The sequence below is a fragment of the Microplitis mediator genome, chromosome 11 (assembly GCF_029852145.1).
Source record: "Microplitis mediator isolate UGA2020A chromosome 11, iyMicMedi2.1, whole genome shotgun sequence".
Taxonomy (NCBI): Eukaryota; Metazoa; Arthropoda; class Insecta; order Hymenoptera; family Braconidae; genus Microplitis; species Microplitis mediator.
In genome coordinates, this window is record NC_079979.1 from 14,136,702 (window position 1) to 14,151,423 (window position 14,722).

The 14,722-nt window shown below is 25.9% G+C and overlaps 1 protein-coding gene across 1 annotated transcript; it reads left to right on the forward strand.

Annotated features, from left to right (window-relative positions):
- The first annotated feature begins 1,372 nt into the window (after positions 1-1,372).
- LOC130677253 (BCL2/adenovirus E1B 19 kDa protein-interacting protein 3) lies at positions 1,373-13,588 on the forward strand. Its single transcript, XM_057483935.1, has 6 exons — positions 1,373-1,675; positions 3,742-3,913; positions 4,018-4,105; positions 11,453-11,532; positions 13,132-13,287; positions 13,391-13,588. Exons 1-6 carry the CDS (start codon positions 1,636-1,638, stop codon positions 13,440-13,442), a joined length of 588 nt encoding a protein of 195 aa, XP_057339918.1. The 5' UTR covers positions 1,373-1,635; the 3' UTR covers positions 13,443-13,588.
- Positions 13,589-14,722: the final 1,134 nt, after the last annotated feature.

Below are 14,722 nucleotides of genomic sequence, written 5' to 3' on the forward strand. Positions count from 1 at the left end.
CTGAATTTTTATAAATAACTTTTTATCTAAGTCATATCCGAATTTCAGAAACTTTATAAAGTTTGTAACGATAGATTATACTCAGCAGAAAAATTGATCTTAAAAAGTATGTATAATTTTTTGACTCAAGAATTATCTTAAATAATTATTTTAATTAATTAGATTAGATATTTCACTTAAAAAAATTAATTTCTTTTTAAAAGAAAGTTGACACTTATTTTTTACGATAGTAAAGTTAGCGGACATCTGACAATTTTTAAAATTTTTAAATAATAAATTAAAATGTTTAGAAAATAAAAATTAAAAAATGCATGTTTAGGCTGTTCAAAATTCAGTACATGCATTTTTTTAAATTTAATTATTTTAATTATTTAATTTTTTTATATGGAATTGAAAAATTGTCGTATATGTGCTACGCATTGACGTTCATTATTTTCTGCCAATTACTTACTCATAAAAAACGAAAAAATTATTCAAAATCACAGTGAGACGATTTTTAGTTTAAAGACAATTTTTTTAAAAATGATAATTATCAAATCCTGAGACAAAGATATATTTTATTGATAATCATCAATAAAATTAATTTTTTAATCAACAATTTTTATCTTTTTAAAAATATTTTTATTGCTTACAATGTAATCCGTTTATTTTACCCTGGTTAAGAAAAATAATTTAATCCGTGCTAAGTGTATATCTATATATTAGTCGATTCAAATTGTTTTAAATCATTTGAAATTGTTTTGAATTATTGCAAATAATTTTTCTTAATCAGGGTAAGTAATTTCTATGATTATTTCTTCTTTTGCTTGTATGATAATGAAATTATTCAGCAACAATGAAAAATACGAAAAAACTAATGAATGTTTTAGTCCTTATCAAAGGGGTGACGCCTGCACTTGATAAAATAAATTATAAATAATTCAGTATTAATATAAATACTGAAAAAAAGTTGATATTAATATTTTTGAAATATTATTTTTAAGAAAATAAACCAAAAACGAAATGATAATTTTTTAGCGCGAAATTTAAATATATTTAGAATTATTGATAGAACTTGATATCAAAGTATAAAAGTATCGAAACCATATCAAAAGACACAAAGTCAAAGGCTCGAATAATAAAATTTCCCTCTTATTCTCTCAATTATTGAGTCTCAATAATATAGATATAGATAATTGTGGGAATTAAAAAAAAATACTTTAAGTTGGTAGTTTGTAAGAATAATAATAATAATAATAATAACAATAGTATTAATAACAATAATAATCATTATCGAGAAGTTGAATTGAGTAAAGTAGTAGTATGTATTTACGTCTAAAAATGTACATGAATTGTGATTGGTTGAATTACATCTGACACGAGTCTGTCTGTTGACGTTTTGTTAAAAACAAAGCACTGTCCGGCAGGTCGGTAACATTTAACAGCAGGCATCAGTTGCTGGCATTTAATCATAAATATCCAAACCAAGTGCATCGTCCTCCGTTAATCGTATCAAACAAAGTCACTTAAATTATAGTTTAACTCTTAAATAATACTTTTCTTAAAATTTAATTCTTGTAATTTGTTTTTTTCAAATCAAACCCGTAAATAGTGAGTCAGTGTTGTGTATCGTTTAAAAAAAAAAAGGTGGACGAGATGTCTACATCTAAATACACACTGGACGAAAGTCTTGGCGGTAAGTAATTTGAATTAAATCTAAATAAATTATTTTTAAAAAAATGGAACAAAGTGTTACGACTTACTGACGATTTTTAAAAATATTTTTAAATAATAATCCAGCTGTCAAACAATCACCGCCATTTCGCGTGGCTTCCCCGCCAATAAAACGTGTGTAAACAAAAACAACTCTTTTTGCGACGTATATTGTCTTAGGTCTTTTTTTTTTTAATTTTATTTTTATAGATAAACGCAATTACATTTTATGTCGCAGTTTTAATTAGTTACCTTATAACTTTTTGAATTTTGGAACCAACTTTAAAACTAGATTATTTTTTTTTATGAAAATCTTTTGATTTTTAGAAAAATTTATAATTTTTTTTAAAATATTTCGATTTTGAATGAAAAATAAAAATGATTAATTCTGTCGATAGTGTAAAATTACTGAAGCGATTACGTGTAATAGTTTATCTTATCGTTTTATAAAAAATTCCGGAAGTTCATGGAAATAAATGTAAAAAAAGAAAAAAATAAGCGTACGCAATATTAAATTTTAAGAAAGCAAATGATTAAGTTTAATTATTTATTACCCAATCGAAACTAATGAATTCAAAAACAATAATTCGAAAAAATATGTTACAAAAATTAATGACTGTTTGAAATAGACAAAGATAATACAATAAATATGAAGATTGAATAAAGAAAACAAAAGAATGAATTTATATACTTATTGCATGTGTGTCGAAGCTTTTTGTCTATCGGGAATAAATGTAATCTCTGTATGTATTTATTTTTATAACTAAGTTCAAAGAGAAGTAATAAAAGAGTGGGCGTTATTCGTTTTAACAAAAGACTTATTTTTTATAACAGCAGCAGATTTTATTTAATAATTTGTCAGCTTATTTATTATTTATATGGTTATATTATTAGACAGAAGGAAGTGCGAATCAGTAAACATGCAAAGGAATAAAGAAGACTGGAATACGTGATTAAAGTCAGGATCACCAGCTCTCTTTTGCTGTCATGTTAATAGTCACGTACACACTTTTGCTTATATAGAAGCGAAAGGAAAAAAATTAATAGATAGACCTTCAAAAACATTTATCTTTCTAATCTACTTCAATTTACCATTCATATTTTTATTATTATTATTGTTATCTTTCGATACTCCGATTTCAATTTAATTATATCTTTATTTTTCTATTGTTATTTTCCCTCCGTTATCACACATATACTCGCGATTAAATCATGATCCTGAAGTTAGCAGACAATTAACAATTTTCGAATTTCTTTTTTCATCAAATGAATTACAAAAAAAAAAAAAAAAAAAAAAAAAAAAAAAAAAAAAAAAAATATGTACATGTAGAAAATTTTGAAAACTATAAGTGCAATTATTCAAAATATATTTTTTTTTTATAATTTATCGTTTTGAAAAACGATAAATTATAATAACCAGTGTCATAATTAAATTTACTACTTTAAAATTTTTTACTGATTTAAATTAATGTATTAAATGAAACTTTAAAAAATGTTTTACTGTAATAAATTTACTGCAAACAATAATTTCAATTATTAAAATTTATTGAGATTGAGATGTAAAGTTTGATGAACTCTTTTTATTGCCGCAAGAATTATTTAAATCAGTTGATTCACGAGATATTAATTCGTACATCCGTACATTTTTATCCCTACTAGAATATTCTTTTAATCATAAATATATACGTTATTTTTTGTTCATTATATTTATTTTTTCTCGGTTGAAAATTTAATGACTATAAATAAAAATTCATCATCATAAACATTAATATTTATTTGCTATCTTATATAAATATTATACATAAAATACAGAAGCACTAATTTTCAAAGTAATAAATGGTAAAGACAATTATTATGATTGAGTATCAAAGATCAAATTATTAAATTAAATTATCAATTATTTTGCATTAATAAATTGATGAATCCGTTCTTAATTATTAAATTACTCGATTTACTATAAATCGATAATACAAATAAGTAGATAAATATCTATTTAGTTATAAATTGAAATAAATGAGCACATGTAAATTAAATTAAAATTTTCAATAGAATCATGGGTAGAATTAAATGCGGTACCACTAGCTGATAGAATAACGCCTTTGCCATTTGGAAGTGGTGGTGAGGAATATCTTCGTCTACTACGAGAAGCCCAAAGGGATTCCACACATTCATCAGCAAGACATTCTCTAGCTTCATCACGAAGAGACACACCCAGAGATAGGTACTTAATTAAATCTTATTTGATCTAGAAACTCAACACTATCAATAAATAATATTAAGATATACATTTATATATATAAAATGTAATTGGATAAAACTTTGTAGTCCCAAGAGTCCACCCAACAGTCCGAATACCGAGCGATCAACCGACGATGATCTCAAAGGAGTCTATATAAATTATAGCTGTGCCAAGGTTAGTTAAGTACAATAACCCGTTTGTTTTATTTTTTATTCTTCTACGACTAAAATATTTTAACTTTCAAAAATTTCTTGAAAGTTTATTTATGATTTAAATATTTCATTCCATATTTAAAAGACTTTATTTAAAATCATTCAAATTAACAAAATAAAATTAAAGTGAGAGATAACTTTCACTTACAAAACCTTCGTTGTTCCTTTTAAAGCTTAAAGTACATGTGCAACTAAATCGATTTGTTGAGAATTGCGTCACTGACGCTTACGCTCAAATATTTATACACTAATTATTACTAGTATTATTATTATTATTTCTACAGCTGATAATATTTACGAGCACTGATAGTATTTTTTTTTTTTTTTGTAATTGCATTGATTTTTTATTTTATTTTTCCAAGAGAATTTAAACTGATAATATCGACCTTGAATGTCACGCGATGCACGAAAGTGTGTCCAGGAAATCGATGAGCTGCAGAGCATTGCTCTACAATCTAAACTATAAACTTTGTTAACTTTGTGCTAGTACTAATTTAGTCGTCTTTGTAGAATGATTTGCAAAAAATGAAAATTTAAAACTGTAAATACCAAGTATTTAAAATTTTCTATGCATCATCATGATGAGTAATCGTTATATTAATATTTTAAACCTTGTCCTCTGCAACATCGATCTGTATTGAACGTTCAGTAGACTCTTTCATTGTTTCCTTTATTAAAACTGAAAGAACTTTACGTAGCATCATTTGAATTGCTAGGTAAACATTGACATGTGACGATAATTATCATTATAATATTGATATTGATAATGACGATGAGACAAAGTAACCAGACCGCTCTGAGTATCACATTTCCGACCTACATCTTATATGTATTCTCGAGTATCGGTAACTGGAAACGATGTTGATGTCCTTTATGGTTCTACTCTTTACTCTCTAATTTTTTTTTTTCAATTTTATATTATACGCTTACAACACTTGGAGATGAGACAACAGATTTTTTAGCATAGCATCAAGAACCGGTTTTGCCAGTTTGTATACAAACATTCAAAATTTCAAACTTTATAAACTTATGAAAAACTTAAGCATCATTCTTATTTCTGTGTATTTTGTTCTTTTTTTTTCTTGTGAAAATATTGGTAAAGCCGTTAAATGTAATGACGAAAATTACATTTTTTTCCGCATAATGGAGTCAAGAGAGGTCAAGACGTTGATGTTAATTCATGCAGCATACTACAACATTTGTATAATACTTACTACACGTTATATTACTGAAGGTTGTTAATCGTGTCTTAGTATAAATGACGTTCATCCAATCCTGAGCCCGATAGCTGCTCACGCCATCCACTCTCAATTTAGCTTCTGTAATGTAACAAACTATGACACACTACTCACTGTTTATTGTATACAGTGTAGGAGTGATGAAAAATATGTATTACTTCCTACACATAATTGATAGGCAGGTACTTGAACGCGATTTTCAATTTAATTATTATTATTATTATCTATATTATTAAGAGAATAAGAAAAATTTTGTTATCGACATATCTATATGATAGAATTGGTTAATGTTATTAAATTTGGTATCGTTAGAAAGGTCTTGACTTGAATTTGTGCCTTTTCATAGTTAAAATTTTTTTTCTTGCCAAGTATTGAGATAAATTGATTTATCTGTATTATTTAAATTACATTTAAATTACACGTAAAAAAATAAGACGATATTTCTTTTCTTTAAATAAATTAATATATATTTTAATTATTCTCTCGCGGAATATGACTGAATGTCACTGAATATATAGCTATATTATTTATATCGCGTTACTAATTCCAAAATGACATATTTTTATACTCTCTTTTGGTTTTAGGGAGATTCTCAAAGCCAAAAGAGCGTACACAGAAAAAAAAGGATTCAGGGACGCAAAAAATATTTACTCGCCTAAAGAAAATTTTTACTTACCTCAAGAAATTTTTTACATTGTTAATTGAAAACAAAAATTTATTGAGAACCAGAAAAAATTACTTGGCACCTGAAATTACTTCTTGCCCAAAAAAATCATTTCTCGCCTAAGAAAATTTTTATATTCAATTCATAATGCATAAAATTTCTTGATGCAAGTTGGTTAGTATGGGCTGGGTACAGGTGCTCTTACCCTAAATCTCCTCTAACCAAGACAAATTCTCTTGGCTCAAGAAAATCTTGACTCGGTTCCTGAAAAAGTTTGTCTTCCAAAATATTGTCTTGACTCAAGATAGAGATTTTTTCGATGCACATCTCAAGAGCGAACTCGCTGTGTGCCTTACGATTGAAATTATTTTTTCCACCAATTTACTCACGTCATATCATCTCTACATTTTTTTTATTACAGCAAAATGGGTTAATTTGTATACTAGTACAGATAATTTATTAAGGAATAGTTTCGACCCGGTATTAAGTCGATTCATTGTTCAATTGATTTAAGAGAGTGAAGTATAGGTCATTTTTTAATAAACCGTTTTCACAGATAAAGCCCCAAGTCATTAAATAAAATATATCATTCGATGCTTAAAGTTATTATTTTTATCGAATGAAATGCTTCTCGTTCCGAAATTTCAGTTTATATCTGAGAACGGCTCATTTTAAATTTCCATTTGCTAATGTAAGTGCAACAAGGATCGTTTCGTTTGTTCACATGTGTGTGAGAAAAAGAATAGATGACATCCTCTTGAAATTAATTATTTTATTCAAAAAAACCAGTGCTGTTAATTGCTACTTATGAATCTTCAGAACCACGATAACTCTGGAAAAATATAATAAATCGGCCGAATTTTTTTTTAAAAGCTTTGTATCTTTTGTCGCAAGAATCTTTTTGAAATTAACGCCTAAATTCTTTTTGTTTAATTGTAATTAATATAATACTTAAAACCGGTAATTAATGAAAAATTTAGCTACCATTTATTATTTTTTTTCTCTAACTACAGGTTGCAGTATTAGTATGACAGTATGATAAAAAAATAAAAAGCGACAGCTCAGAAAAAAAGGTGAAATATTTTGAAAAAATTTTAAATAATAAAAATTAAACTGAAAGAAAAAAATGAAATTAAAATTAAAACATAAGATTAATAAATGAAAAGTTAAATAATTAATAATGTAAATAATGATTGAAATAATAATATAATCAAAGTACTGATAATTAAATAAAATATTAATAATTATCATGAGCGATTGAGATCTGAACTTTTGGATTTCCCAACATTTTTTTTTATCTCAATTTATAAAAAATTTATCGGAAACCATCAAATAAAATTTATTTAATGAAACGATACTTGTTATAACTTTATAAGAAGAAAACTACTGAAGAGTCTTAATTTTAAATTTAATACATGCATATAAATATATATATTTATATATAGATATAATTTGATACGATTGCACAGATATCTTTTACGTGGTTGGATATATTTTAAACTCATGCCAAAAAGTTTATTCCCACGCAAGAAATTTGTCCACGAGGCGTTTTGATTGCATTTATAAAACTGTTTAACAAAAATAGAATCGGGACGGTAACTATAAGAAGAGATTTAACTAAACCTATTCACTTGTACATTCAACTCGTAGTTTACTTTTTTGCGGCGTAATAAATTCTAGTTGTAAGGTCACTCGCCTGCACCCAGATCTTTATATCGTATCGCTATCTATATCTGTATAAGTATACATACACGTGTATATTTATGTACTTGCGTTATATATTTTATTTTTATAAACTATCTTACACCTAGACTATTACTACAAAACAAAGTTAGTAACAACCACGTATGTATATATTATACATATTGATGTGTGAATTTTTAAAGATTCACAAGCATTGCCTTGTACTTTTTTAGGTCATAGTCTCAATAAACTATCCTAGGATAGGCTTTTGTTGTTTTTATTGCTTATGACGCACTGTTATAGTCCAGTCGGCAAGTGATTTAAATGGCGGTCCTAGTAGATTAAGCGAGGCGGAGACCGATTTTGACGATTTTTTTTTTGATTCCGCACTAAAAAAGGATTTCCAAAAAAGTTGAACAGGTTTCCCGTGTTGCTTTTGATTATTTAAATATTTAAAAATTAGTACTTAGTTAACTTTTAAATATCTCGGAAACTATAGGGAAATCGGGAAAAAAAATTAAGAATAAAATGTAGAGAAATAATCAAAGAAAAAAATGAAACCAATCCGAAGTCTATACGACTAATAGTTTACGAGATATGATTTTTTTAATGCAAATTAATTTTTCGCCGCGCGCGCGGGAGTAAACAATTACCTGGAACTTTTTGAAAAATGCATAAATTAATAAAAATTTTTTTCTAATTCGTAGTTCTTACAATTCAAGCCGATAAACGAAAAGTTTCAAATCGAAAAAATAATTTTTTCGATTTTTTACATTAAAAAAACCATTTTTTGGTTTTTTGGATTTAAAAAATCAAAATTACCAAAAAAATTTTTTTGATGCAAATACAATTATTCTATTAGTTAAAATATACTCCCTAAATAAAAAAATAATCTAAAAAAAAATTTTTTTCTACAAAAAACAATCGATTGAAAATTTTAAATTTTATGTCGCTGGCCCTATCCATTTAATGAGTAAGACAGAGATAGCAATATATGTCTGTCACTCTAATCGCTGGTCGAGCGCCGCTAGTGGGGGATTCACAATAATAATAAAGATATATACGGTGGTCATGATTCGAAATATCCAAATCGTTTTATTTTTTTTTTATACTCCAAACTTTTGTAATAGAAATTTTTTTTTTTATTCAAATTTTTTTTTTTTTTCTTTAATTTCTTCTGTGTGTAAACAAATTTTTAACGTGATATAAAAGTAATTTAACTTGTACTTAATGTTCTTAAATAAATCTCAATATTTTTAAAAATGATTGTAATTTATATCCAAACCATTCCTTATTTACAATAGTATTAATAAAATAAATATTTATTGATTCCTAAAAGGTTGAACTTAGATTACTGTAAAATTTTTAAATCTTTCATCGTGGAGTACAGTTAATATTTAAATTTTTTAAATGTCAAATTTTATAATTACAGCAGATATACTGTTTGAAATATATATTTTCAAAGAATAATTTTCAATCGATAAAAAAAAATAATTTTTTTCACGCAAAAAAAGTTGAGATAAAAAAAAAATTTTTGTAAAATTAATTTTTCAGATAAATAATTTTTTTTTGCAAAAAAAGTTTTGTAAAAAAAAAAATTTGTTTACACACAGAAGAAATTAAAGAAAAAAAAAAAAAATTTGAATAAAAAAAAAAATTTCTATTACAAAAGTTTGGAGTATAAAAAAAAAATAAAACGATTTGGATATTTCGAATCATGACCACCGTATATATCTTTATTATTATTATGAATCCCCCACTAGCGGCGCTCGACCAGCGATTAGAGTGACAGACATATATTGCTATCTCTGTCTTACTCATTAAATGGATAGGGCCAGCGACATAAAATTTAAAATTTTCAATCGATTGTTTTTTGTAGAAAAAAATTTTTTTTTAGATTATTTTTTTATTTAGGGAGTATATTTTAACTAATAGAATAATTGTATTTGCATCAAAAAAATTTTTTTGGTAATTTTGATTTTTTAAATCCAAAAAACCAAAAAATGGTTTTTTTAATGTAAAAAATCGAAAAAATTATTTTTTCGATTTGAAACTTTTCGTTTATCGGCTTGAATTGTAAGAACTACGAATTAGAAAAAAATTTTTATTAATTTATGCATTTTTCAAAAAGTTCCAGGTAATTGTTTACTCCCGCGCGCGCGGCGAAAAATTAATTTGCATTAAAAAAATCATATCTCGTAAACTATTAGTCGTATAGACTTCGGATTGGTTTCATTTTTTTCTTTGATTATTTCTCTACATTTTATTCTTAATTTTTTTTCCCGATTTCCCTATAGTTTCCGAGATATTTAAAAGTTAACTAAGTACTAATTTTTAAATATTTAAATAATCAAAAGCAACACGGGAAACCTGTTCAACTTTTTTGGAAATCCTTTTTTAGTGCGGAATCAAAAAAAAAATCGTCAAAATCGGTCTCCGCCTCGCTTAATCTACTAGGACCGCCATTTAAATCACTTGCCGACTGGACTAGTTATTTTTGTACCGTGACTTAAAGTTATTGCTGGACTATTAAACAATAAGCTATCATGTTTATTTGTTTATATAATATTTTTATTTTAATTCGTAATTTTACGCGTTGTTTTTATATTTGAATCTGTTCAACTTTTGAGATTGTAAATTAATTATCGGCTATGAATCACTGAACTTGTATTCATTTTAGATAAACATACAATAATCAATCTCTCTTGATAAATTTTTAAAATTAAATTACAAAAGAAACGTATACTCGTTATATGCTCGTGTTTTTTTTCTTTTAAGCGCCAGTAATTTAAAAACTACAAAATTTTTTTTATGTGATACTTTTATTACTCGATGCAGCGTCGCTCGGAGATGGTTTTAGACCACTTATTATATAGTTTATTCATATATATTTTAATTACTTTTATAAATATAAATTTCGCAACGAAAAGTAATCGTATATTTTTATTTAATCCAAATATTAACTAATTTAATTAACTAGACTAATACAAAAAAACTAAAATAAAAAAAGTGAATTTATTTTTAAATTAAATTTCTAAGAAAACTATTTATTTAAAAAAAAAATGTTTGAAAGAAAAATTGTAGGAAATTTAATTCGCTACAAAAAAGGTATTGATACTTATTGACGTAGTACTGATAACTTCAAAGTTATACAGAAAATAACAAGTGACCATTCATTTAAAAATATGTTCAAATTAATTTTTTTACTTTACATTACAATTACATAGAAATAATTGGATGTACGTAAAAATGACATGAGATCTTTTATTTTAGAGAATCTAATTAGCCACTAAATTGTTCATGTACTTTTTTGTCATACTTGCATTTTAGCCAAAATTTTGATTTGACCAAGAACGTTCATATCGGTTGATCGTTCCAAAGATATCGTCGGACAAAAAAAGTTGGCATACACACACATCCACACAAACGCACTCGTACGCTCGGACGTCCATCCGGAAATAGTCAGAATAGTTTCCTAGGACCTCAAAACGTCGACATCTGATGAAAACTCCATTTTCGATAATCGGACCGAAACCAATAACTTCCCTTTTTTTGAAAATTTGCAATTTCTCTTTTTTTGTAAATTTTCAATTTTCATAGCGGGAAGTTTAAAAATTGAATCAACATTCTGCGAAATGGCGGGAATACTTCTAATAAATATTTTAATTTAACAGATAAAAATTTGTATAATTAATGAATTTTAATTAAAAATTTTGTTTTCTAGGATGCTGGTGAATTGTTAGTCAAAGGATCAGATTGGATGTATGATGAATGGTGTTCACGTCCAGATCAAATTCCTCCAAAGTAATTTGTTTTCAAATAAATACTCAGACTAACTGACCTCTTAGTCTTAATACTCTTTAATTGTCACCATGATAACACTTTTGTTCTGATTTTATTTTTAATAACAATTTATCTCTACTGTCTACTCAGAATATCTATTTTATTGGTGTTAATTAAAATAATTATATTGCCAGTAAAATAAATCATGGCTATTTATAAACATTCAAATTCAAAGACTTGGGTCACCTAAAAACACTTAAAATTATTATATTGTTTTAACTAATTTTAGTTTAAATAATAAAACGTTTAATGGCAAATAAATAACATTGTAGATCGGGATTTGTTGATTAGTTTATTAGATGCCGCAACAAAGTATTTAAATTTATTGCCTAATAAATTATTTAGTTCTTTAAATAAAAACACTTCCTCAAACAAGTTAATTTATTTATGTATTTTAAAAACGACCTAGTTTGAAATAAATTAGTAACTAGGGTATAGTTAAAATGTATAGAACTTTTGAGTAATACAATTATAATTACTTTGAAACAAATAATTGATAATATGTATTTAGCTTATTCTCAATAGTATGAATATGATTTATTTAAACAAATATTTATTTTGTGAATTAAGGTAGCAGTTTGGTAACTCGGATTGGAAGAATCGAAATTTTTTTTTGCTTAATTAGAAAGTACAATATATTGAGAATATACTGTGAAAATTTCAAACTGAAATTCGAAATCGGAACGGAGTTACTACGAGTTTTCGAGAGCGTCTGATAGTTGCGCGCCAAAAATTACTGAAACTTTGAACGCGTTTATTTCGGAACAACGTTTTTACGGTCGGTCCGAGTCCTAACTTTTGTTCTATTTAACCTATTGGTCTAAAACTTAAGCTAGTTATTCTACACACTTGTAGTTCTCGTCGGTACTAGGATTTATTTTTTTCATCCCTAAATTTCCATTTTACAACCCTTTTTGTGCGAAAAAGAAATGATTTTTTTTTCAAAATTCGCCATTTTGTTATTTTTACAATAAAATTTCATAATCCTAGTACCTGCGAAAATGGCATGTCTATAGATTAAGACTAATCAAGAATTTTTAATTTCGGGTGTCCTCAAGAGTCAATATCATCGGAGCCATCTACGTGCTTTTTTTTTAGGCCTCAATTTCAAGCGATAATAATAATAATAATCAAACCTTCAAAAAAAAAGGGTCCCTAAAAATAGCATGAAAAACGGCGCGAGTTACCAGACTACTACCTTAAATATTAGGGATGTGCGAATCGTAAAAATTCTGATCAGCTTCCAAGTATTGAATTTTTATTTAATGGAGAGCTTATAGTTTTTAAAGTAACCAAAAATAATTTTTTCCTAGATTCGTGTCTCAGTTCTATTTACCTCCGACAAAAATTTGAATTATTGGAAAAAATATTACAATTTTAAGTCGTTCCAAAAAAAATTTTTTTAAATTAATTGTAAATTTTCGTATCCGTACATTTATGAATAATTTGAATATTAACGAATAATTAAAAAAATATACAACTTTTTCGAATTATTGGATTCGATTCGATACGAATAATCGCACACCCCTATTAAATATTAATAGATTGTATTTTTTTCAGGGATTGGAAATTCAAACACCCACTGGGTATGACCAAGAGGAAAACTTACAGCATTCGTACAGCCAAGGTGGGCAAAAATGGGCTTTTCTCCAAGGAAGTTCTCTACACATTATTCTTGTCTAATTTGCTGTCACTTATCATTGGCACTGGGTTTGGGTAATAACTGAAATAACAATTTAACAAAATAAATAGATATATATATATATATATCTTTGTTATAATTTAATGAAGTTAATAAATTTTATTTATATTTAAATAGAGTATGGTTGACCAGACGAGGACTTATGATGACACGCGTGGCTATTGAGTGAGCTAGTCAATAAATCCATCGTACATCACGATTAATTATCAGAATGACAAGAATGAATACTGAGGTAGAAGAAAGACTGAAGAAATGGATTATTGGAGTGAGCCTAATTTAAACGAGAAAAGTTAATAAATAATGAAGATTCAATTACGTACACATCACGCTGTTGTCCACAATTTTAATTACTTTTACTAACGAGGACAGATATAATATTATATATACACACATATATATATTTCTGAAGTTTTAAATAAATTTTCTACCTTTGGTACGATAGCTGTGAAAGAGTCTAAGTGATATTAAAAGTACGAGAGTGGAATAATATAGTGTGAGCAAGTCCATTTTATACTATTTCTAAAATATTTCTATCTATGTTAGAGTGTAGATTTATTAGAATATACTACTGATGATCGAAGAGGATTTGTTTTTTTTTTTTTAGTTTCTTTTCTTTAAAAAATATAACTAAATTCGCCCATCATTAAATATGTAGTCGATTCTTAAATTTTTCTTTCATTTATTTTCTCTTACAAAGAATATTTATGAAGGAATTTAAATATTAGACACAGTGATAAAATGACAAAAAAAAAGTATTTATGAATTTATTTGAATGAAAATAAAATTTCAAATGTCATGAATAATAACAATTATAAATATCAGAGTAAATTTAAATATATTGTTTATTTATTATCAATGCGGCTCCGTACTCCATAGTCGATTGGATTAACAAATATATATATATAAATATATATCTATATATTATAAATATTTAAACATAAACATAAAAAACATTCTCTCAGCGATCAGATATTTCCATTATTTTTAAAATTAAGTATATAATCTACGGTAATTGTAATGTAGGCATTATTTATGCTGAAAAATTATTTTATTTTATTGTGTATTAAATTGGCCATTTCGCAATTAATGTTTCATAATAATTAGTCATATCAGTTGCATAAATTAATAATTTTATATATATTAATCACATAATTATTATTTTTTTAATTAACTATCTTATTCATTATTGACGCATAAAAATTACTTTATTACTATTGTATTTGTGTTGTTTATATTCTAATAATTGTAATCATTATAATTAATAAAAAGTTTTATAAATTTATATTACGGAATTTCAATTATTTTATTTTCAATTTATGCAGAGATTAGAAATTATTTATTGAACCTTTGTTACTTCAGTGTTTGCTGGTGTCATTTAAATTTCCATTCTTTTTCAAGGCAATAAATAATTTGATCGATTCTCCAGAAATTTTGTCAGATATCAAGTTC

What these genes read in the sequence shown, in the direction of transcription:
- LOC130677253 (XM_057483935.1), top strand. Translation starts at nt 1,636, where the DNA reads ATGTCTACATCTAAATACACACTGGACGAAAGTCTTGGCG. An exon ending in ACTGGACGAAAGTCTTGGCG is followed by an intron (nt 1,676 to 3,741) that starts GTAAGTAATTTG and finishes AATTTTCAATAG; the next exon opens with AATCATGGGTAGAATTAAAT. An exon ending in ATCATTGGCACTGGGTTTGG is followed by an intron (nt 13,288 to 13,390) that starts GTAATAACTGAA and finishes ATATTTAAATAG; the next exon opens with AGTATGGTTGACCAGACGAG.